Source organism: Thunnus maccoyii, chromosome 3 (assembly GCF_910596095.1).
Source record: "Thunnus maccoyii chromosome 3, fThuMac1.1, whole genome shotgun sequence".
Taxonomy (NCBI): Eukaryota; Metazoa; Chordata; class Actinopteri; order Scombriformes; family Scombridae; genus Thunnus; species Thunnus maccoyii.
This window is the reverse complement of record NC_056535.1, coordinates 15,018,273-15,042,509: the sequence shown is the minus strand read 5'-3', so window position 1 is coordinate 15,042,509 and position 24,237 is coordinate 15,018,273. Positions and strand designations below refer to the sequence as shown.

The 24,237-nt window shown below is 40.1% G+C and overlaps 1 protein-coding gene across 1 annotated transcript; it reads right to left on the bottom strand.

Annotated features, from left to right (window-relative positions):
- Positions 1 to 1,513: 1,513 nt before the first annotated feature.
- On the bottom strand, positions 1,514 to 22,517 carry LOC121893974 (arf-GAP with GTPase, ANK repeat and PH domain-containing protein 1-like). Its single transcript, XM_042406211.1, has 20 exons — positions 21,661 to 22,517; positions 19,851 to 21,245; positions 13,021 to 13,079; positions 12,839 to 12,926; positions 12,606 to 12,691; positions 12,337 to 12,478; positions 12,122 to 12,256; positions 11,892 to 12,013; positions 10,611 to 10,772; positions 9,802 to 9,885; positions 9,423 to 9,527; positions 9,162 to 9,321; positions 8,279 to 8,407; positions 8,036 to 8,173; positions 7,768 to 7,827; positions 7,256 to 7,407; positions 5,548 to 5,638; positions 4,332 to 4,554; positions 3,808 to 4,111; positions 1,514 to 3,338 (listed from the first exon to the last, which is right to left on the bottom strand). Exons 2-20 carry the CDS (start codon positions 20,998 to 21,000, stop codon positions 3,054 to 3,056), a joined length of 3,675 nt encoding a protein of 1,224 aa, XP_042262145.1. The 5' UTR covers positions 21,001 to 21,245; positions 21,661 to 22,517; the 3' UTR covers positions 1,514 to 3,053.
- Between the last annotated feature and the right edge of the window lie 1,720 nt (positions 22,518 to 24,237).

The following is a 24,237-nucleotide window of genomic DNA, read 5'->3' as shown; positions in this document are numbered from 1 at the left end:
TGTTTGGACCAATAGCGTTAAGAAAAAGAAGCTTTATATGTTTTTGGAAGACTAACCTCATATAGTATTTTTGATGTTTCATCTTAGTTCTCAGACACTGGCATCTCAAAAGTCTCAGTTGTTCCCTTTATGGTATAAATTATCAGGCTGCCTTATAGTTATTGTGTTTGCTATGTTACAGTACTTTTATTTTTATATGTGTTCCCAAAAGTATTCAAACAACTGTAAATCAATAGAACAGAAATGAGATTGCTCGGTGCGCGGTGGTATTACACTATAAAACTGAGTCCAGGACTTCGACCTAGAAAGAAGTAGGTCAAAGCCATCAGGGGCCTTTAACAAGGGCTGGTTTGATCTAAAAGATCTCATGTTCAAATGCTAGATGAGTGTTAAGTGATGGCCATTGGCTGCTGGAGGACTCCACCTGTCCAGAAAACTGCTCTCTACTTGGTTTGAAATATGAACTGCTCTGCACACCATCATGTGTGATGCAACTGTACTTCGCAATGTTCCCATCTACTGGCCTCCGTCAGCCTCCCAGGAGTAGTATCCATCTTACTGGGTCTAGATCAGCCAAAAAATAAGACACATCTGAACAGACTTCTTGTGCATAATAAACATTAAAGGATACGGCTGGTGATTTTCTACATTTTTCTTATTCTCAACAAATCTCGTGCAGCCACAAAACAATTAACTCATCCTACTTAAGGGTATTGTCTGTGTATCCAAAGTGTGATATATCATATTCGTCTGTGCCATAAACCTCTGTTGTTGTCCAAAAAATATGAAAAACACAGCATGAAGCCACACCGCTGTACTGGGTGACATGTTCCTTCACCCCGGAGGCAATGGCTACTGTATTTTGTTTAGAAACACCTCCAAAGACTAATAACAGCGATCACATGTTCAGTCTCAGGAGTGTAGTTCCTTGTATGACAGACACCACTGTGCATGCGTTAGCTTGTTGTGCTACATATCACAACCTCTTGACTTTGTACTGAATTTCATTGAGAACTTTACAATGTAGCACAAAGTCAAGAGGTTGAGATATGCAGCACAAGCTAGCACATGCACAGTGGTGTCTGCGATACAAAGAACTACTCTCCTGAGAATGAAAATGTTATCACTTTTACTAGTCTTTGGAGACATTTCTAAACAAACTACAGTAACCATTGCCTTGTGGTGAAGGAACATGTGACCCAATGCAGTGGTGTGGCTCACTGGAGTGTTTTTAATAGTTTTTGAATAACAATGGAGGTCTACGGCACAGAGGAATACAATATATCAGACTTTGGATACACACACAATACTTATAGGATGAGTTCATTGTTGGTTTAACTCTACACAATAGATTTGTTGACAATAAGAAAAATATAGAAAATTGGTAGCCTTATCCATCAACTCAGCTTTTTGAAAAATGGTCTGCTATGAGCAGAAAACACACACACACACACACACACACACACACACACACACACACACACACACACAACTCTAAACAAAACACCACAGGTTGGGCAGTAGCCTTAGTGTATTGATAATGAATGCTCTATGAATCATTGCATGAGTAAAAAAATACAAATGGAAAGAGATGCTTACATCACAGACATGTACACTCAGCGAAGAGTCTTCAGATCAACACAAAAATACATACAGTACTGCAGGAGGATTGTTTTTTATGTCATTTTTTAAAATATCAATTTGGGAAACATTCCTCTATTTCATGTTGATTTTCAGCCACTTACAAACACGTTCATTCGAAGGCCCCGTTTTATAGATCAGAACCTTTAAGTGTCAAGACTTAGCAGTTTTAATCTATTAAACCATACTTTTAATTTCTATTAGTCACAGCAGGAATAATATTAGTTAATCAAAACATAAAACGCCCCGACAGTCCACCAAAACATGGATGGAACCACAGCTGTATCATCTGGATAACGCATGTTAAGTGTTTAAAATAACGACCTCAAATCATCTGTTTTTGTACATTCAATCAAAATCAAGGCATTTCATTTTCACTTGTTCATATACACATCCAGTATTACACTCGCCTTGACAATGACCTGCTGCTGGAGTCACTTGCTCTGCAGGTATTAATGCACACATCATGTACAGTGTTCATGTCACACACAGTGATACAAACATAACATAGAAATCTCAGTCTTGGGTGTCAAAGAGTTAATCAGGTGGTTATCAAAGGAAACCAAGAGGCTGTAAATCTCTGAACAGCTATGAGTAACCCTTTGAGTTTTATACACAGAACCAACTGTACAAATCGTACAATAACAATCTTGAAAATGAAGCACTTTTTTTAGAATTATAATATTTTTATCAATTCATCTCTATACAGTTATTTTGATTATCTTTAAAACAGCCTCACTTTTCAGCCACTGTAAAGTTTTTTTTATAATCAACTTACACAACATTATTTATGCACAGCTCAATGCCCGGCTCTGTTGAACATAACATATGCACTCTCTCTGATCTGATTTTGTAACATTCGTTGTCAATAAAGTTAAAAACTCTTGATGTGTTTAACATTGGTATTTCAAGCGGGTAAAGACAGACCGAGACGTCCATCTATCAAACAGTAAACTTATTGCAGTTTTTTATATGATAAGCTATTTTAGGCCAAAGGCAAATTTCCATTCTTAACTGAGTGAAGAATAAAGTTGAATATTGACCGGATGGTGACATATGAATCATACCAGCTGGTATACAGTGCAATACATCCCTATTAAATCTGAATGCAGAGGCATCCAAATGTCTTTTTTTTTTTATCTAACTGCCTACGTACAAAGTGTAGTCAGGAAAATTTATCTTTTTGTTTTGGTTAAACCATTCTAGCAGACTGAATGTGCCTGTGTTGATTACCAGTGAGTGTTTTCATCCCTGACAAACACAAACACACCCTATTAAACCTCGTCTGGCTTCAGGAGTGCAACATCTGGCGACGTGTTCATCAATCCCACTGACCTGCGTGAATGTACAGGACACTATGAGGGCAAAGCGACAAGCTGACACACACACACTTTCACCACACCACATTTCAATTATGACACTGCTCGTCTGGAGGTGCTGTAACTCAAGCTGGTGCCGCCGCCGCTCTTGTGCGAGATCTTGAGTGTCGTGGCAACCGTCAGGCTCGGCGTCATGGCAACAGGGAAGCTGGAGGTTGCGGCCGCTGCGAAGCCGACTGTCGCGGCAATGGAGGGGGCTGGTTCATTTGGGCATCCGTACTGGAGCAAGATGTCGACACACTCTTGGCTGCCAGCACTGCGAGCCAGAGCCAGCGCCGTCTGCCCCTGAGCATCCCGATACCGAACATCACAGCCATACTGAAGTCAATGAGGGGGAGAAGAAATTTTTAAAAAAAAACAGGATTAGGTTATGTAATTATACCCTATTCCACATTTTTATGGCTTCTTGGGACTAAAAGCTGACAGGACTATCTTAAATTATCCCAACAGGGTGTGACTCAGTAAGCTTTAGTGCTTTTCACACACATACGTAGATCACCTTGAGTGGTCTGCTGAGTCATCTGTTTTAACAGTTTTTGTTTCTTGCTGAGTGTATTACTTAGAGGTTGTTGAAGGGTAACATTTATTAATTTGCCATTTTTGCATAACTCAAAGTGATGGTTTGCTGTGATCATATATTTTACACCGAGAAGACATTTAAAATGATTTCACACCTTGTCAACATTGCCTTTTTTGGGGGGGTAATATGAAATTTCAGTACAAAGGTTTTATCGACTCCTATATCACAACTGGCAAATGATGTAAACTGAGGAGGAGGGAAACACACCCAAACCAGAAGCTGCGTCATCACCACATCGGCCTGCTGACAGGCAGCATGTAGGGCAGAGCCAGGAAGCCGCAGCGCCAAGAGCGACCTGGAGGAGAGCGCCAGGCTGAGAGGGGCATTAATGTCCTCCTTAGTGCAGTGGGCCAAAAAGAGCAGCAGCTTGGGGAGGTTGTGCTCCATCACTGCCAACAGAAGACGGCCAGATAGTGTGATGTCTGGGCCCTCGCTAGGGGTGGGAGGTGGCAACGGCGCCACAAACAGTTTCTGCTCATATTTGGCCCTGATCCATGACTCACGTTCCTCTCTGGACAAGCAAAGGGAGATGATGAGGAGAGGGTGAATTACCAGTGGAATACATTTACAGATTTTTGTCGTTCTGCTGCTAAACATTGTTAAAAATATCTTTCCACTAAACTCAGACACATAATATCTTAGTATGCAGCATATACTGCACCTACATAATATAAAACAGTGTCAGCCTATTGTATCTAACGTTATTGGGATTTTGGACCTACTGTGCTTACCGAGTAGCATCAGGCATTGGTTTACGATGTCCCAGGGTGCGCGCCTCCCATATACTGTTGACCATGTGGTTGCCAATGGCGCTAAGAACCAGCGTGAGCTCTCGTGGCAGATCATCGAGGTCCAGGGAGCGAACACGCGATAGGTGGGTCCCCAAGTTTCTGTGGATCCCAGAGCACTCGATGCAAATGAGAGCGCCCAGATTCAGACTGGCCCAGGTTGGATCTTGGAGAGGAAGAGTACACACAAACAAATTAGGCTTCCACTTCATTTGAAATTGATCTGCATGCATATGGTTGACAGATTTCTCCGATATTAATCTGTTCCACAAGCAGCATTCACATGTGAAAAATGTGCCAGTTTGGCTATGCCATACCACAAGTGTCTGAAGTCGTGTGAAATCCTGTTTGGACAAATTTTAAAGCAGAGCTATGAACTCTGCAGCCAGTGTGCCAGACTATATACTCCCCTGATGGACTTTTAAAAGTGTTCCAACATCAGAGGAATATTCAACATTTGATCTATTTTTGTTTGTATTTGGTAATATCTAAGACGTAGATTTTAATTATAGGGTATATTAATAAAATGTATTTTTATTGAAAATTATGCTTTACAGCTCACTCCTGCTGTGCTGAACTTAAACCCCACATGTCAAAATGTCTGCATGTCCCTTCCTAATTGACTTGTTTACCTTGCAATTAACATTGTTTTGGCAGGTATTTTTCCTTACTGAAGTAAGTAAGTTATTTCAAAGCCTGGATGACAACTTAATTCAGTAGAGCGTTTAGGTTAAAGCCTCATCTTCTAAATGAACAAGTTAGCAAGTTTGTTTTTTTTGCCTGCAAAATGTCAACTCACAATAACACGAGATGAAAACAATAAGACTTTCATTCCTTGTTTACAAAATTTGTGCATGCAAGAGCTATGGTAAAAATTCAAGAAACGCAAAAACAAAAAAAATTGTTTCATGGCCCTATCAATGATCGTTCCAATATTGCTAATACTTTGTTTTTGTGTAAACTTTCCATGTTGATAAAAACGTTGCAGTCTTTCAAATAGACAAAATAAGGGCAAAGGATCAGGGGAGTTTTGCGACAATGACACATGCATACGGTTAAATTGGGAGGAAATGGGTAAAGTACCAAACCTAGACATGCATGGACAGGTACAAAGAGGATAAATATATAAAATATAAATGAGTCATATAAAGTCACTAACTTGGAGCATCACAGTCAACACAGAAGTTGTTGCCCTTTGCATTGCGAATCGCCTGAAGAGCCACTGCTTCACTCTGGCTGTTCTTGCGAGCCTGTGAAAAATGCAGTATATGATCAAAATGAAAGAAACACCAGCAAACTTCCCTCTGTGATATTAGCCCTGTTGTAGCTACTCTCCTTACTAATGATTATAATTTCCAAATCTCCCTTTGGAAACGCTGTGGAAGATGGCTATAATCATCATTATGTACTAACCATTTAAAGCTGTAAAATTAAGGGTTTGGGCCTCCTAGGAAATACAATGCCATAACACTAAAAAGGAAATGCATCATGGGATTGTGGTTATCATTATATTAGTGGCAATTATCATTTTTAGAGATCATCTATCTAAATCCAAACCAGGATGTGTTCCCCACTCAAGAACAGAAACCAGCCCAACCCATTAGTGTTAACCCATTAATGGCCAATCAAATTAACTGCCCTCATCCCTTTTAAAAGTAGCAGCAGTAACAGTGTCCTAATGGGTCGATGTCAGATTCTCCTGAGAGAAAACTGCTCTTCTTCTGGAATCCCATGGTGCAAATATACAGCGAACAAATATGATTATAAGGCACTCCAATGTACTTCCTGGGGCCGATAATGCAACTTACAAATTTGAATTTACAAATCAGGAGATACTGAATTCGCTGCATGCTGTCTGTACATAATGACCCACATAAGTTCTCCTAGAATAAAAATTATACCTTGTGGTACCATTAGTATGTGTCCATTATAACAATCTGTGGCCAATATTTTTCTTACTTTACTTAGATACATTTTCTGTACCTGTGCACTATGGTAAATGGTTAATGGGCTGCATTTATATAGCACCTTTCTGGTCTTCTGACCATTCAAAGCGCTCTACAGTACATGTCAACATTCACCCATTCACACACACATTCATACGCTGATGGCAGAGGCTGCCATGCAAGGTTCAACCTTCTCATCGGGATCTAATCTAATGCACATTCACACACACACACACACTCACTCACACACCGCCGGCGCAGCCATTGGGCGCAATTTGGGGTTCATTATCTTGCCCAAGGACACTTCGACATGCAGATTGGAGGAGCCGGAGATCAAACCACCGACCTGCTCTACCTCCTGAGCCACAGCCGCCCATGAATGTAAAAACTATGATGCCACTACTACAGTATAATACGGTCTAATACATTGGCCTAATTGAGGGCCAGGACACAACTAGTTGTGATTTCACAAATCATGCTCCTAGATACACACTTTAAACTCAGATGAGTGGAGAGAAACTTTCCCCCTTCAACAGATGAATGTGAAAACAGTCTTCTAGTGTGTGTGACTCGGCCAACTGCAGCCTTGAGAATAACTCTGGAAACACAGACACAATTTCATACCAATATGGGCATCAATATAGCACTGCGCTAATTGAGCTGCATAAACACGTTTCTGGCCATCTCCATGAAAGCAGGTGCATTTGGGAGCACAAAGTCATCAAGAAGGCACAACTTGCATAAAGGGCATTGTGGTTGTGTTCCTCTGCCAGTTTTGCGTTTGTATAAAATAGTATGCATGTAATGTTTTCTGAGAATAAGATACAAACAAATGTGCTTATGTTTTCTCACTGTAAATCTCAGTGTACATATATGTCTCCAAGAGTGCATTATATGCCTTTGCCTTCTGGTGTGCTTTACCTTGTTCTTGCTGCTCTCACACAGCTGTAGGCTAGCCAGGATCTGGCTCTCGATGGCTTGAACCCAGGAGTCCCTCTCCTCCACACTCTGGGCTTCAAAGTGCCATGTCTGACCAGTGCTCGACACAATGAGGAAGTCAAAATTATCCTCATCTGACAGGAAAACATGAACAGGCCGAAGAGATTTTTAATCTGTGGTTATTTCATGCAGAAAAAAAACATTTCATCCAGAAACATTTATTAACATAAAGAAAAAGACTGTTTGAGTTTGCATGTATCAGTGTGTTAAACATTCATGTTTTACCACAATTAGAAACAAATAAGTCTTTTTTATGTTAGTGCACTAGCCAATTAAAACTAAAACTTTTACCTACATGCTAAAATGTACATACAGTACATGTACATGAAAGAATATCAATCGAATATTAGGAATTTATCCATGCTGCAACAGGAGCTTGACGTACAGAGGGCCAGACAGAGTTTAGAAGATGCAAAGCAACAGATCAGCATTACCTGTCTTGCTTACGTTCCTTAAGCTACCAAAGCTTTTAAGTTTCCACATTTTGCGCTTGGCTGCATGAGAAAATCGAAAATATCAAAGAAAAACCGAAGAGAGAAAGAGAGAAATAATACAAATGACACTTTATCCAATTTAATGTTTAGTTATCAATTATTATTATTACTTTTTCAATAATTCACAACATATCAAAATTGTCAGAATATTATTATTGCCTTGCTTAACGCTGAATGTAAAAACACAGTTGGAGTTCTTTATGTTTACCATCTGCTTGGCCGATGGTTGCATCTCCCTTCTGGTTCATGCTCTTCTTTCTGCGATGCTTCTTCCTGTCTGTCACTGGGGAGGCGGAGCCTACATCTTTGGTGGAGGAGGAGCTGGACACGCCCTCCACTGCAGAGTCTAGCAAGAGGAAATTGTACCAAATTATATGAATCTGGTACAAAGACAAGCATGATTATAAGTGATGATAAATACTGTATGCACAAATGACGTTCTTTTTCTCACCAACACTTTGAGCGTGGTTAGATAACGTGGAAGGACATCGCTGCACGCCTCTGTTACTCCTCAGGAACAGTGCACCACCCAGCCCTTCCATTTCCTCCACTTGCAGGAGGCCACTGGTACTTACAGGAACTAAAAACATGATGGCAAACATGTACTTAATAATAGAGTAATTTAGCCAAACATGTAATGTAAAACTGAACTACTGGGATTTTAAAAAATACATTAATGATTCTGTATGAATACAGGAAAAAGTTAAAAGTTAAAGATACACAAGAATTACTGAAGAAGTCCTCAAAAAGACACTGAGGGGGGTTACTTTTATCTTTCACGCATCCTTGCAAAACTTTTGAAATCCCTTATGATGCTCTTTTGTTCTTTTACAAAGGCTTTGCATCCTCTTGCAATTTTTTTTCCTTCCTGGCACAAAGGCTTGACCCCCTCCTCACAAAAAAGTCTTTTAAGATCCAAGGAACAGTGAATTTACTGAAGGTCGGACTTCTGCTTTCTCCCATCTCCACCTATTTATCATGTTTTTTATTTTAATTATGACCATACCTACTTATTCCCATTCAGTGTCACAAGGCTCTCCGTTCCATCTAACTTACGTGTTTTTGAACTGTGGAGGACATAGACACAGTATCCACAAAGAAAAGGACCAGGGTCGAGATTCCAAATCACCAACAACTGATGAAGCTACACCTCAGCAAAATGCTGCATCACACCACAGTAACAGGCTATGAACCTGGTATTTTATATAAGTTAGGTTTATTGTTATAATTCCTCTGATAGTCAGGAAGAAGAATTGGTTTAGCTGTGTTTACTTTTTGAAATTCTCCACATCCTCTCATGGTGTACAATGCAGAAAACGTGTTTATTCTTTGACCTGGGCTGAGTCCCTCGGGTCCCTGCACATCTTTGACTCGCCCATTGAGCCCGACTGGAGGGCCGCAGGTTGGTACAGCGCGTGGTGGCCGCTTTCCCGGCACCTTCACCGTCACCCGCAGCAGATCCATCTCTTTCCCCGGGGAATTTAGCATGTAGTCCTGCCAAACCAAACATCAGCCATTACCATCAACCACCAGCTGTTGGTGGTGCTTTCAGCAGCAAAAAGCCTTTAAAGCGCTCTGTCAGCACTCTGACTCACATTGACACTGGAGTGATAGGAGAGTATGCCATCGTTGGACAGCGTGACATACTTCTTCTTCCACTCTTTGTTGAGCGAGTTCCCGCTGCGCTTCAGCAAGATGCCCTGATGGAGGTGACAAAACAGAAGAGTGAGAATTTATTGCTAATGTCTCGTGTGTTAATCTCACACATTTCGGCAGCATGATGCCTGCTGGCTGCCAAAAACACCCACAATCTATTCATCAGGCCAATATGGAAGATCACAACACACATCACTCCAAACGATGAAACTGCTGTCACACATTTAATTTCAAGTGACTGCTGGTGTGATGTCCTCTGCAGAGGGTCATTAGATATATCAGATTTGTTTCTGCATCAAGTGCAAATCTGTGTCCTACCTGTTTGATGGGAATTGAGCGTCCACTGCCCAGATCTCCCTTACAGTCTGCACTCCGTCTGTTTGAGTCACTGCCTCTCCGGCCCTAGACGAAGGACAAGAGGAGCAATAACTGCATCAGAGGCAAGAATGGGGTGATTGGTTAGGATTATAAATATCATTTATGTCTCCAACTTTATTTTGGAAAATAAATACGGAATCTCTCCTTGCCAAAAAAGTATTTGGAATTGTGAATGGGGTTTTCTGTTGATTTATTGGTGCCATTTGGACTTAAATTAAAGCTGCTCTAATCAATATTTTTCTATTAACAATGGATCGAATGATTAAGTGTTATGTGAAAGGAGGTCACTCATAGTGGCAAACCAACAGACTCTGCAGTTCCTCTCTTTTCTACTAAGTATTTTAGCGTCTTTCTGCTCATTGTTTTGGTTTAACTTCCTGCACCTTTACTGTTTTGGTTCAGTCTCACCACTCTCATCAACCTCAATACCAGACACAGCAGGAAACTGTTTTTAAGCAAAAATCCTATAAAAAAATAACTGTATGCTACCTGCCCACCATTAAATGGCAGACAAAGTTAGCAGCTAGCTGGTGAACATAGTGGAAAATTTAGCAGCTTAACAGTCAAATATTTCTCTTAGGAGTTAATGGAGAACCAAAACAGAGCTAAAATGAGAGTGAATATATATATATATATATATATATATATATATATATATATAAATATATATATATATTGGACTTGCATTCACCATGTGGCCAGAAACATGACTCCAAATTAAATGCTGATGTTTGTGTCTGTATATTTACCGCAAATCGGGATGTGCGTCTTCGGGTGGCACTGCGGACCGACCCTGGGGTGGCACTGTCCTGTTTCTCCCCTCTCACTGTCCTGCCGATCTCTTTATGACTAATCACAGGAGTGGAGGGAAGTGATGAGGAGTAGTCACTGCTCTGACCACCATTACTGGCCTGAGTGAGGGGAGATAGAGGGTGATAATTGAGTTTATTATGAGTGGAACTTGAATTAAATTTTTTTCTGAGAACATCCTTGGTGTTTGTTTTGACTTGTGAACTAGTTTGGGTAAAATTGTAATTACCAAAAAAAAAAAAAAAATCAAGTTTTTATTTTCCTGCAGTGATGGTGCCCCCTACATTAGTGTTCTCCAGGGGGACTGAATTTTTTGTTGTGACTGATGATGTCGGTACTGTAATTGGATCGGTCCAATATCTGTTTGCTGTTGCTTTATGCTGTTAGTCTCACCTGTGATTTGAGCACTCCTCACGTTACTCTTGGACTCTATATCCAATTACGTAGTAACATATGAAGTACTGATGTTACAGGCCTACCTGTTGCTGTAAGTTTTCACAGTTATTTGCCATCACCACAATCTGATACACAGTGTACAGATTGTAAAGGCCCTTGAGGCAAATTTGTGATTTGTGATATGGGCTTAATACAAACGGACCCATTAAAGACAGAAAGCTAAGGCCAGCAAGAGCCTCTTCTTTGCATAATGCAGGACAAACAATGACCCAGCAGGTGTTGAAATAACATAAAGCAAAGATAACATGTAATAATAAGTGCTAACATTTCACTCGGAATGTTCGTAAGAAAGTGCTAACTTAATTGCACGACGGGTCCTCCCAAATGTTTCATGTTGTATAGGGACAGACTAACTGTACCTAATCAGAGCTACAGTATGTGAGCTTGTTGAAAAAGGGTGAACTGTCTTCTATCAATGTCGGTAGGCTATATAAGGCTATAACGTGCTGTAGTTGGTAGTGCACAACGGTAACTAACAGAAAATCTCTTTGCAACACTGTCCCTCAAATGTCCACCCAGTTGTTTCTACAAATATGTCCAAAAACAGTTTTATCTCAGTTTGAAAAATGGAAAATGATGCACAATAGTTGCCTTATCATTTTAGATCATATTTCCTTGTACAATAATGATTTAAATTTCAGTTTGACTTTAAAAATAAATCTCACAGCAAATCTAAAATATGCAACAGACTCAGCAAGAAAAGGTGCAGTTAGATGGTATGACTTTGTACCAGTTTTCTGACAGATGGTCCGTAACAGTTTTACCTGTCCTGGAAAGATGCCAGACACTGGGGTGGAGCCTCCAGAGTGACTGGGAGAGTTAGGGAGAGATTTACAGGAAGCCAGGAGGGCAGCTTGCTTCTTGGCTGCCATAATCTTCTGAGCAGCTGTGGAACAAAAAAACTTAACATAAGCAGTAAAAAAGCCATATCCTTCATATATCTGTTTACTCTGCAGCATTCTTCATTATGATTTGGTGTGACAGGGACACATACCATCAGTGAAGACTCTGTTCACATTGAGGCCATACGTAGCACAGGTTTCATAGTAAGTGCAGCGCCGCACATCTGAGCATAGCTGTCTGGCCCTGGCATCATCTATTACTCTGGGGTTGCTGCTGCTGATCTTATCTGGAGAAAGCACAAATACAACAAGAGTTCACCTCTGCAAAGATCTGAATCAAAGTACATGTTGTGTGCGAGTGTCTTACCCTGTGTGCCGACTACTACGAACGGTATCTCAGTGACCGGCCGGTGGATAGCAAGCTGGTGGTAGATTTTGTAAACTTCCAGGAAGCTGGCCTCATTTTCCAAACTGAAGACCAAGATAACTGCATCCACCCAACTTGCAAACTGAAGAGAAGGTAGAAAAAGAATGGTACTCAAAAAAACGTAAGAGCAGGCTGATAGTAAGGACTAACTTCCACAAAGTTTAATTAGTTGTCCAGATTATCCAAGTTCAGGTCAGTTCCTAACCCACCTGAGCACCAGGGAGTTCTGTCTCCTCTCTGATTATCAACAGGTGGCTCTGTCCGTCAACCAGGACGTCTTTAATGTACTGGCGCCCTAGAAAAAATATAGGAGGAAACAAGTAATTTACTGTAAGACTCCCAGTGAAATGTTGCACCTGTGTATGAGAGGTAAAAAGGTCTGTTGTCCGTTGACACAGAAAGACACACAGAAATGTTGTAGATGAGGACATGTGAAACCAACCCTCAGCGTTCTCCAGTGGCAGGTAACTTCCTGTCAAGTGTCTGTGGACCAGAGCAGACTTCCCGCTGCACAGACCTCCCAAAACACCCTGATGAACAAACACACAGATGAAAAGAGGGTAGATATTAATTTAGTATTTCATCCTGATCACCGGTTTGTAAAAGAAGTGTCTTAATGCTTACCAGGTGAAGTTCTTGTACAGTTTGGCTGATGGTCCATTCTTGACTGCTGGTGCATCCAGCTGAGTACAAAAGAAGTAAATGGAGTAATTAATAAAAAAGTATAAAGTAAGCTCAGTGCTGCAATGATTTGATGTACTGCTAACTGGTGGTTTGGTAAGAAGATGCAGTTACAAAGGGTAGAAAAGGCAAAGATGTAGTTGCTGGAAGGTGTGTTTTCACTTTTTATGGGGCTAACAGACTGATAATTACATTTTTGATTTTGGTTCACATTGCACAAATTGAGCAAGGAGATATGTCATTTCTGGCTACCATCTTAGTTTGGATTAAGATGCCTCGCACTGTGACTCGCTGTAATGGTAAAACACGGGAGGCACAAAGTGAAGCTAATCCCATCTCTGCTCTATACCCACAAATATGAAATCATCCTCAATTCCAAAAACAGAAAACAATTTCTGACTAGAAATACTGCCTCGCAGTTGTACGCCTCCACTAACCAGTCAAGTTGTAGTTTACGTCCATGTCTGTCCAGACTCATATAATATTTGTAGCGAAGGAATGTAATAAAAAGTATTAACTGTATTTTCCTTGTATATGTTCAATGCCATGAGATGACAGTATGCCATGACAGTAGACGATGCTTCAGATATGGATGAAGCTATAAATTCTATAAAGTGGATGCTTCACACATATCTTCAACCCGGCAGCACAGAAGATCTACACAGTCACCAGAGTTTCAAGGTGGACACCCAAGATTAGTGTCACCAATTCAGTATCCAACCAAATGTGAAATATAGTCATAATCTCCCCTTCAATTTCTTGAGTTATGGCGTTGAATAATGTCCAGAAAGGTGTTTTTGCAGAACCTTGTGATGTCACAGTGAAGTTGACCTTTGACCTTTTGGATATAAAATGTCATCACTTCATCATTTTATCCTATTAGACATTTGTGTGAAACTTTGTCATAATTAGCGTATGAATTCTTGAGTTATGGCCAAAAATGTGTTTTTTGAGGTTACCGTGACCTTGACCTTTGACCTTTGACCACCAAAACCTAATCACTTAATCCTTGAGTCCAAGTGGACGTTTGTGCCAAATTTGAAGAAATTCCCTCAAGGTGTTCCTGAGATATCGCGTTCACAAGAATGGGACGGACATACATATGGATGGACAGACGGACAACCTGAAAACATAACGCCTCTGGCAAACAAGAAACAGAGGAGATTAGCCTCAATTGACATTGAAAAGAGCTCTTAACAACTCCAAACTGTCATATTAACACGTTGTAAACATCCAAATTCGTCACCAACAAATCCATGAGTTACCTGTGGTTTTTCCAGAATCAGGAAAATGTGTAGGAGCATAACACCCTGCTTTCCAGTCATTGTGCTAAGCTAAGCTAAACACTCCCCAGGCCTATTTCTATACTGAACAAACAAAGATATTGATATTGATCCTCTCATCTAACTCTGGCAAAGTTTATAAAAACGCCTTCTTCCTAAGATGTTGGGGTGAATTCCTGTAAAAAAAAGTCCTGGCTGACTGCTGGCCAGGTTTTGCCTGACTGCCTGCAGGCACAGCACAGTGAGGAGTGTCAGGGTGTCCAAGCCTCCCATCTGGGTGCAGAGAGGCTGCAGCTCCCAGCGAGGTACCCAGAAAATCCAATCAAGTGTACAACCATGCAGGTCTGCATGAGTTAGGGAGCATGCCAGATATCTTTAGTTCATCCCAACACTGTAAAACACATCACTCTTTTGCCTCGTACTGTAGTTATTCTGCAAAAACTCCTCCTAACAAGTCATTTATTCTTTTATTCAGCCTTGAAGACTTATTCATCTTATAACACGGTGAGATAACTCATCTTATTCCCAGTGCAGTTTCCCTCATTTCATGAATTTATAGAAGTCAGTGAAACAAGACATAATATGCCAGTTGGTGCTCTGTGGTACTGAGAAGAGGAAACCTGATACAAAAAGACTCAAATAACAGAGAAGTCAAATAACAGGAAATAAAAATGTACAGTTTTATCAAAAATGCTTTAAGTTGTTATTATCTATTATTGAGTCAGCACGTGGATTAAGATCATTTGCAGTATAAGTTGACTTGTTTTGATCATTTCTTGAGAATTATCATTGTTTTGATACTATACTACATGTATTAAATATTCCATGAAAAGGAGAAACTGCACTGAGAGGAAATGAGTAGAATTATTGCAATTGTGACTTTTCCTTGTAAGAAAAATACATTTTGAGGGATGAAAATGAGACCAAATCACTTGTCAAGGTGGATGTTTTTCATACTGAATGACCAATAGTGAGACTTTGGTTAGTTCTGTGTGAAATGTATTAAAATCAAACAAAAACAAAATGGCTCTTTAAGAAATGATAGAAGATAACTGCTGTGAAGTGAGGTGTTAGGTTGAGGCAGATGTCAGCATTTCCAGAGATCTTTGAATTGCGTCAGAAATATAATAAATCTAAGCTCATACAGGGTATAAAATAATTCTGTAAAAATGATTTTATTTAAATAGAGACGTGTAACGTTTCTAAAGTAAATGAACACATTGAAAACCCAGTGAACCTTCTGTCATTGCAATATAACTTGAAGTACAAAAATGATTTATTACCATTTATTGTTTTCAGGCTTTGTTTTTAGTGATGAGGACATTCACTTGGCAGTGACAACATGATGACAGAGTGTTTATATAAAAGAACTCATGATTATAAATAGTAGCTGTATTGTAGCGAAATATATCTAGTTCATTGGTGAAATGTTCCTGCAGCTTTGCTGGTACATTTGCACATGCTTTATCAGGTTTAATACTGATAAGACTAAAATAAATAAACACTCATTACGGAGGTACAGACAGCAAGGTAAGTTACATTTTTTTTAGTTCTTACTGGAGTCAAAGTGTTACAGCACTACAGGAACTGTTAGAATTTCTTTTTATTACTCCATAGCTCATTCTTTAATTCTCAGTTACTGTTATATTTGTTTCACACTGCAGGAAATATCGATCATGAGTCACTTACTCTCTCATATTCAGTGGTTAAGTTTTTCTAAAAAGAAATAACTCCACTAGTTTCAGGGCTGTAAAAAACAAGTGTCAATATTTTGAAAGGGGGAATAAAACAGATGAACAATATTTTATTAATTACATTTTTAAAGTCCCCATCCATTCAAAAATGTGTTTTTCTTATTGTTACTTAAGTTAGTAGATATTTGAGCTATACTGTGCAAATTGATGTATGTGCAGGGTTTGACACTGGAAGGATGTTTTCACATTCATCTATTGAAGGGGGAAAGTTTCGCTGGGCTCACTAAAAATCTGAGTTTAAGGGGAGTACCTGTGAGCAGGATTTGTGATATCACAACTAGTTCAGAGCCAATTGTGGTCCAGAATTCAACTGACACAAGTAAGATGTGGAAATGAGAATTGACTTTACAGTGAAGTAGGAGACATCCTGTGTCCAGCGGTTAAACTTCTGAAATGAAATATATTTGCATATTGATAGAATTTTTAATGAGGGAGAAGAGGAAGATGTAATTTTAAGGATTTTAACGAGATCATTGAACTTTTTTGTGGAAATACTATATTAAACACAATTATTCTTTAAAGTAGAGTATTTTATATCCATCTTAAAATATGTCTGGAGGGATTCTTTAAGTTCAACATGACATGACTTAAGGATATTTTGTAGTCTGGTTTGAGTGCAATAGCTCTATCCTCTGAGGGATGACAGCAAACTTGCATTAGTGAAAGGAAATTCAATAAAACAAACACACACAGCCATGAAGGACAACGTACACATCTGCAGACGTGAGGCTGAACAGAGAGAGATAAATGCCTGCAAGAGTGAACACATGCATCCAAATTCACAAACACACACTCAGCGTAACACTGATGAAGATTAATGTGGAAATCATCATCGTCACAGACGACTACACAGATACTGTTTGCACACACACACACACACACACACACACACACAAACACACTGAAGCTGTTGGGTCACGTTGTACCGGGCGGAGCCTCGGCGTCGGCCAGCTCTCTGGGGACACAGATTCTAACTTTAAACCCCCGTGACACTCCCTCATCCCCATCTTTGGGCAATCCCCACACCCACACTCCCCTCCATCAACAGCGTCACACCACAGACCAAATAGCATCTCTCACGGCTTTACTGTTGCCATGGCAACTCCATTTTCCAGAAGCCTCCAGCCCGGGTCTCTATACAATAAATGGTCTCTCATGGCTACAGCGACGTGTGTGAGAGGCATAGAAACATGATGTCCACCTGCACACATATGAAAGTGTGTCTCTCACATTCTGACATTGCTGAATAATATTTTCTGAAGTGAATTTCATAAATAATGTTAATCTCTCATCTGAATACTGACATAATATGCTGAAATTATAGGTTCATCATGACACCGTTTGGATTACGCTGCTCACAACACCAACAAAATATAGCGTTGACGAATGAATAGGCTCCATTTGGAGACTGATTAACTCTGTGCACAGAGCAGGAAGTAGCAGGTTCCCTCTCTCCTCACGCCTCCTACATTCCCCCTCTTCTCTCTTGTCCGATGAACACAGCTCTGTGTATCCCCAACCTTAATTATTCATGTCCCACTTACTCCTGACAAATTATTCAGAGCTTACGCCGATCCTACATTCTCTGTCATAGATGATTTTCTTTTGAATATATTAATAAAGATTAAAGATAGATAAAGTTGCATCATTTCCTTTATTTCAAATAGACAAGTCTGAATATTTCATGAGGTGTTTTTCTTAGTTTTTGACAAGACTGAAGTTATTTCTATTTGTTTGATTTTCCGGGGTGTGGGGAATTCCTCAAAACAGATATCCAAAACATTGAGCACATTAGTGACACTACAGAGTCAGATCATCACATTTTAACCAGGCTGTTAAAGATTTTTAACCCTTTCCACTGTTCAAACGCCTACAGTGAAACCGTATAGTGACATACTGATAAAGTGAATCTGTAAGGAAGGGATGCACTTCTCACACATGTAAGATGTACATGGAAATAAGATGGAAATCTGAAAACTTTGTCTCAAACATTAATGAAAATAAATTCCTATTTCAAGCTGTTTTTATTTATGCAGTCACATTTGTAGACACTGTAGTTTGGAAAATAGTTTATTTATTCATAGCTAACTAATATTCAATTATCTTAACCATAGACTGTATATATAATGAGTCTATAATTGACATATTTCTAGCATCATATCCCAGCTTTTGTTTTTGATTTTTTCTTAATATGTAGATACATATTTATAGAAAATCTTAGAGCAGCAACAATGAGTCAATTCATTGATTAGTTGTCAACTATTAAATTCATCACCAACTATTTTGATATTTTGTTTTTCTTAAAAAAAAAAAGAATCCAAATTCTCTGATTCCAGCTTCTCAAATATGAATATTTTCTGGTTTATTTAGTCTTCTATGATAGTAAACTGAATATCTTTGGGTTGTGGACTGTTTGGGACTGAGGAAGACATTTGAAGACGTCATCTTGGGCTTTGGGAGACAGTGATCGACATTTTTCACCATTTTCTGATATTTTACGGACCAAACATCTAATCGATAAATCAAGAAAATAATCGACAGATTAATCGATAATGAAAATAATAGTTGCAGCCTTAGTAAACCTAGTGATCATTATATTACAGAGTGAAACCTGACAATTAACAAGATAGATGTCATGTAACTGTTTCACACATGCGGTTTATTTAAAAATGCATCCATAATTAACCTAAAAAACTCATATTTCAAACCCGTACATATCTTCCAGGCAAAATGTTTGCTCTGTTGTGCTCTTCTGTAGCTCCAAATGGAAGCGCAGTGTATGTTTTTCTTCTCTTTAGACCTGTGTTTCATCTCAAAGGAGCCCCATTTCATTAGATCTGATTGTGATTGTATTTTCACCAAAGTTATTTCAAGCAATTGTGTAGCTCTTACAAGTAGTTTCAGATACAATAAGAGCTCGGGGCAGTAATGAAACAGCAGAATCGTGTTATCAAATCCCTCAAAGACAGTAAAGGTTAGCAGCTGGGGTTTAAACCTGTTTCTTGGCCCTTTATATTATTAACCCATTACTTACAGTAGCATGTCACTAACACTAACACAGTTAATCTGTTAAGCTTTCAGCTAACACGTTCATGCTAACTTATCCATTCTTCTTAAAGCAAAGCAATCTTTGATCTTCTTAAAAGGAAAAGAAAAACTGCTTATTCTTTTTGAAATAAACACAGAAAACACTGTAAAGCCAAATTCAAATCCATTCAATTACCAGGTGCCAAAATAAATGAAATGTTTAGGTAAATTAATGAACTGTAAGCGCATTAGAGCATTACATGGACTGTAAGTGGGAGCAGGTTTTTGGTATAGGTCCACATAGCTCCAGAGAGGGCAGTGTAAATGGCAATAAATATATGATCCTGTATAATCACATTAAACAAAATAGTCTTCTTAGTCACTTAATCTCAGCCCAAGTGAGCCCTGATGATTGAAGTAGAAACAGCAGATGTGACGGGTTTTCTCATGGAAGAGTAGTTTCTCATCTCGTCTATAGAGTTGTGTGAATGATTCAGCTGGTTCGTGTCACCAACAGCCCTCTTTAATATTGTTTTGTTATGCATGTGCAGCACTGTGGAGAGTCCAAATGTATGAAATGGTGAGCTGGTTTGATATAGTGGGCCCATTATAACTAAAATGTATGTTAAAAGTCCAGATAAGCTGCCATAATTCTCTGTCATACAGTAACGTTCTCTGTGTGTGAAGTAGATGCATGAGGTGAACCTACCTTCCTCCTCACTAGAGCCCCTCTCTACAGCTGGATAGAGGGGCGGTGCAGTGTTGACGCTGGGTGGCACAGCTGTACTTTTGGTGAAAATCCCACTAATAAACTTGAGCATCTTTCGATCACGGGCGGGAGCTCTCTGGATTGTTCCTCCCTGGCCGTCCTTCCCCTTCTTCAGGTCCTCAGAGAGGGAATGTAGGTCGCTGTTGTCCAGGGTACGACTTGTACCTTTTCTTTGAGGCCTGGGCACATCAGTGGAAGGAGGTGCAGGCAAGGAAACTGAAACTGTCTTAAATCTCTCCCCCTGAGGGCTGTCCCTGGTCATCACGCCTGTGAATCCTCCACTGATGGGAGCTCCAGGGCGAATGAGCGTGCCCCTACCATCGCTGTCGGCCCAGGACGCCCTGTAAGGCCCCAGAGTTGAAGCTGCCATTAAGGGGGACTGGTCCCCGATGCGGTTATCCCTCCGGTCCAAAGTCTTAGCAGAGTGATACAAGCTTGCGTTGGCCTCTCTGAGCTCCCTCCAGCATGCAGAGTTGCCTCCTGCATGAGACCTCATCAGGACTTCAGGGCGCTGGCTGACCTGCGGCGGGACGGAAAAAGGGAGGCTGCAACGTGAACGACTGTTCAGGTCTGCTCCATTTTCACCCTTTAGGAAAAGCATGGGGGGCTCCCTGTAGAGCTCCGTCTTAGGACGCATGGCATCTGAGCGAGGCCCCTCTCTGCGCACAGTTCCCTCAAAGCTGGTTCCTCCGTACACTTTCACCATTTGCTTCACAGGTGGATGCACAAAAGAAGTGTCTTTGCTTTTACCGACCGATACAAAGTCTTTTTGGTGTCCATGAGTTTCTCTCCTCTCAGGTTTTCCCCAGTTCTTATTGGGGCTGCCATACTTGACCGGCACCTGTTCCAATTCTTCTTCCACCTGTGTGCTTTCTTTTTCCACCAATTGCACACATGCAGGTTCTTCTTCCCTTTTAGGGGCATCGCCTACCTCCTCTTCCTCCTCCCTCTTAGGGCTCCCTTCCCCCTCTGGAAGGGGCTCCTTCTCCACTTGGTTCCCTGCTACATCCTCTGGCACAGCCTCAACCTTCACCAGAGTGAGGGAAATGAGGTAGGTGGTGCGTTTCTGTGGGTTGCCTGCTTTGCTCATTGGGACAGCAGACCTGAGCACAGTGGCACCTGCTCTCTGACCTAGCCAGACCTGCAAACCTCAGTCATGGCAACCAGGACAAGACTGAGGCAGAAGAAAAAGAAAATCTACGATCAAATATGGATCAGACACCTGCTCAAACCTTGTGTAGCTGATGATGTCTCAGTCTGATCTATCTGGCAGATGGAGTTGACAGGAATCCTGCCTTCCTTTCCTTTTACAGCCTTAATAAAGACATGAAGAGTCTGGAAGAAAAAAAGAGGAATTCTGCAAATTGCAAATTCAGAATATATTTAAAAGCCTGACCCAGCGGTAAAACAAGTCTAGACTATTTTTTAATGCCTCCATTAATCCTCTTCAATGCACACAGCTACTACTGGTCTCTACCACTGATTCATTCATAATCCTCTCCTCTCTTTCCTTTGCATTCCCTCTTAAACTCATTTATTCTGCACAAATCTGACATGTAGACAAATGGATAGATATAAGAAGACATTTCTTTCTACAGTGTTGATGACTTATAGCCTCTGATTTCAGCCTGGAATTATGCAACAGCCAATACATTCGGTTTATCCATTTCTTGACTCGGACTAAAATGAGCGCTGACTGAATAATGCCACCTTAATACAGTATGTGTCTTGGCTTTCGCTCATGTCATACCTTCATTTTCCCTGAAGAATATCCATTGTACATTTTATTTGTGCACAAATGAAGATGCTCTCTTGCCATCAGCTTATCATTCACATCAAATGGCACATCAAACAAGGCTGACAAAAAAAGGAGCTTCAGATGATCAGCCCAAGAGAAAAAACAGGTGAAAGGGAACAGGGTGAAAAAACATCAAAATGGAAATCATTCACTTGTCACGAAGCGTCTGGCAGCTGGAGCCTCCATTCGACAATGTCACGCATAAAATTATGTATGCACGGTGTGAGGGTCACTGAGAGATGCTGAAAAACATCTGTTGTTATGTCTCCAGAACATTTAAAAAAAGGAGATAAAGTAGCCAGATTTAAGCAACCCAAGCGATGCTTCCTTGTGCCTGTATCCCTCCTCTGGAGAGCAGCTCCTCTCGGTCACCGCATCCTCTCCTCCGAGTGCCTCATCCAATTAGCAAGTCAATAAAATGTGTCTGTGAGGCAGAGGAAGCCCACCAGCTCACCACAGCCCCTCCTCCTCTTTTTTTCCTCGCCTCCTTTGCCTTGCAGCCCCCCCGCTAGCCCGCCGTTAGCTTGCCGCACAAGCAGCTCCACACTAGATTCAGCTCTGGCAAACAGGCTGGGAATGACAAGCTTGCAGAGATGTGGTGGTGGAGGTGGTGGTCCTTGCCCACGTTCATCAGATTTTTATCTGTGCCGACACAACAAAAGAGACAGGAGGGAGAGAGAGAGAGACAAAAAAAAAAACCTCCAGCTCTGCTCCTGCCAATGCATCTGCTCTGTCTCCAGCTCTTTCTCTCCCCTCTCCTTTCCAAAGCAATTTATGGGCAGCTCCTGTTTTCTCTCCCTGCCTCACAGTCTGTCCCCTCTGAGGGAGAAAGTGATGATGCACAAGAGAAAAATCAGGATGTTAGTCGATGGATAATTGCAGTAGGAAATAAAATAGAAAGAAAATAGGCAGATCTTAAAAATAAAGAAAATGAAATGCTGAACACCTAATTAAACTACAGAAGATAAAATGGAGAAGAACCAGAAGGAAGTGATGAGACTGAAGAGTTTGAATAATAAACCCCGGATGAAGCAGGACAGTGAAAGAATGTAGAAAGCAGGGAAGGAAAACATAAAAAGTAGTTTCTTGGAAATAAAAATGGCACAGAACAGCTCTTAAAAATATTTTTCTGTTCACTACACAATCTCTCCTCAGGGGGAAGCCATTAGTCTAACAATGGCATCTAGAAAATGGTTAGAATGGCACAAATATCAAGTTAATCAGCATTTTGCCAACCTTACAGAATAAGTGGATCAGTCAATAACCCATCAGTTACAAATAAACAAGCTTGAATGTTACAAAGTTGCTGCCATAAATATCTTCTTTGGAATATACACTGTCAATGTTAAAAGTCCCCTTCCACTCAAAAATGTGTTTTATTGTTACTTTACTTGTCACTCGAAGGCTGTTTTCACATTCATCCGCTGAAAGTGGAAACTTTCTCTGTACTCACTTTGAATCTTAGTTTAAGGCGTTTACCTATGAGCAGGATTTGTGACATCACAAATGGTTTCAAGCCAATCGTGGTCCAGTACACAGCTTACAAAAGTGTGATGTAGAAACTTGAAACCTCCGGCGCCCATACAGTTAAACCTTTGAAATGAAAATGATTTGCATATTCATAGATTCTGGATTTTTCAATGAGGGAGAAGGAGGAGATGTAATTTGAAGGATTTTAATGAGGTAATTGAACTTTTTAGTGGAAAACCATATCAGATACATTGATTGAGTACATGAGTATTTTTTACATATATCTTAAAACACGTTTGGTGTTGATCTTTAGGAAAATACTGTCAAAACACATGTGGCTAATAATGTTTCATATGTGTAGTTCAGGAGTGCAAAGACTTTTTGCACTCTGCATTTTTTTATTACATTTTATATCAATTTATTGGATTTAGTTATTGTGATGAAATCGAGCCAGCGAATTGCTGAAGTACTGCTGGATGGATAATTTCAATGCTTAAAGAAATATTTTGCCATTCTGAGCAATTTAACTTAATACCTTAAAGTTGAGAAAAGGTCATAAGTTGTTCTGTGTGTGAACATTTGCCAATAAGTGGGCAATTTATTGAAGTTAAGCTTGACATTCTCATATACTGCTTAGTATTGCAGATTTTTTGTCTTAGTGAACTCATCAGATTGTTCATTTGAGAGAACAGTGACAAATTGAAACAATTTAAAGGGGAACTCTGCTTATTTTCCCATCATCTTTACTTGTCATGGGGAGTACAAATCAGCCTGTAAAAACAGTTGCATACTTTGAGTTTGAAAGCTGCATAAATATTTTCTGTGGCTCTGGAGGGAACTTGAGAAAAACAAGAAAATAACCCCTTGTGATGTCATCATGGACACATTGAAACTCTTTGTTAGAAACTTGTGGAAAGACAAGTGTGTTTACCAAACAGGAAAAGTCAAACAAAAAGACAATATTAAGTTGCATTGTGGGAGGTGTTTCTGGAGCTTGACCTGCAGCATATTAGTATCTCTGCTGCATCGATTTTGATAATTATTTTTTACTTTTAGTGA

Coding starts and splice junctions, on each gene's coding strand:
- LOC121893974 (XM_042406211.1), bottom strand. CDS start 21,000: ATGAGCAAAGCAGGCAACCCACAGAAACGCACCACCTACCTCATTTCC. Junction 13,080..19,850: donor GGGCTCTAGTGAGGAGGAAG/GTAGGTTCACCT, acceptor TTTTGTACTCAG/CTGGATGCACCAGCAGTCAA. Junction 7,408..7,767: donor AAGGAACGTAAGCAAGACAG/GTAATGCTGATC, acceptor TTTTCCTGTCAG/ATGAGGATAATTTTGACTTC.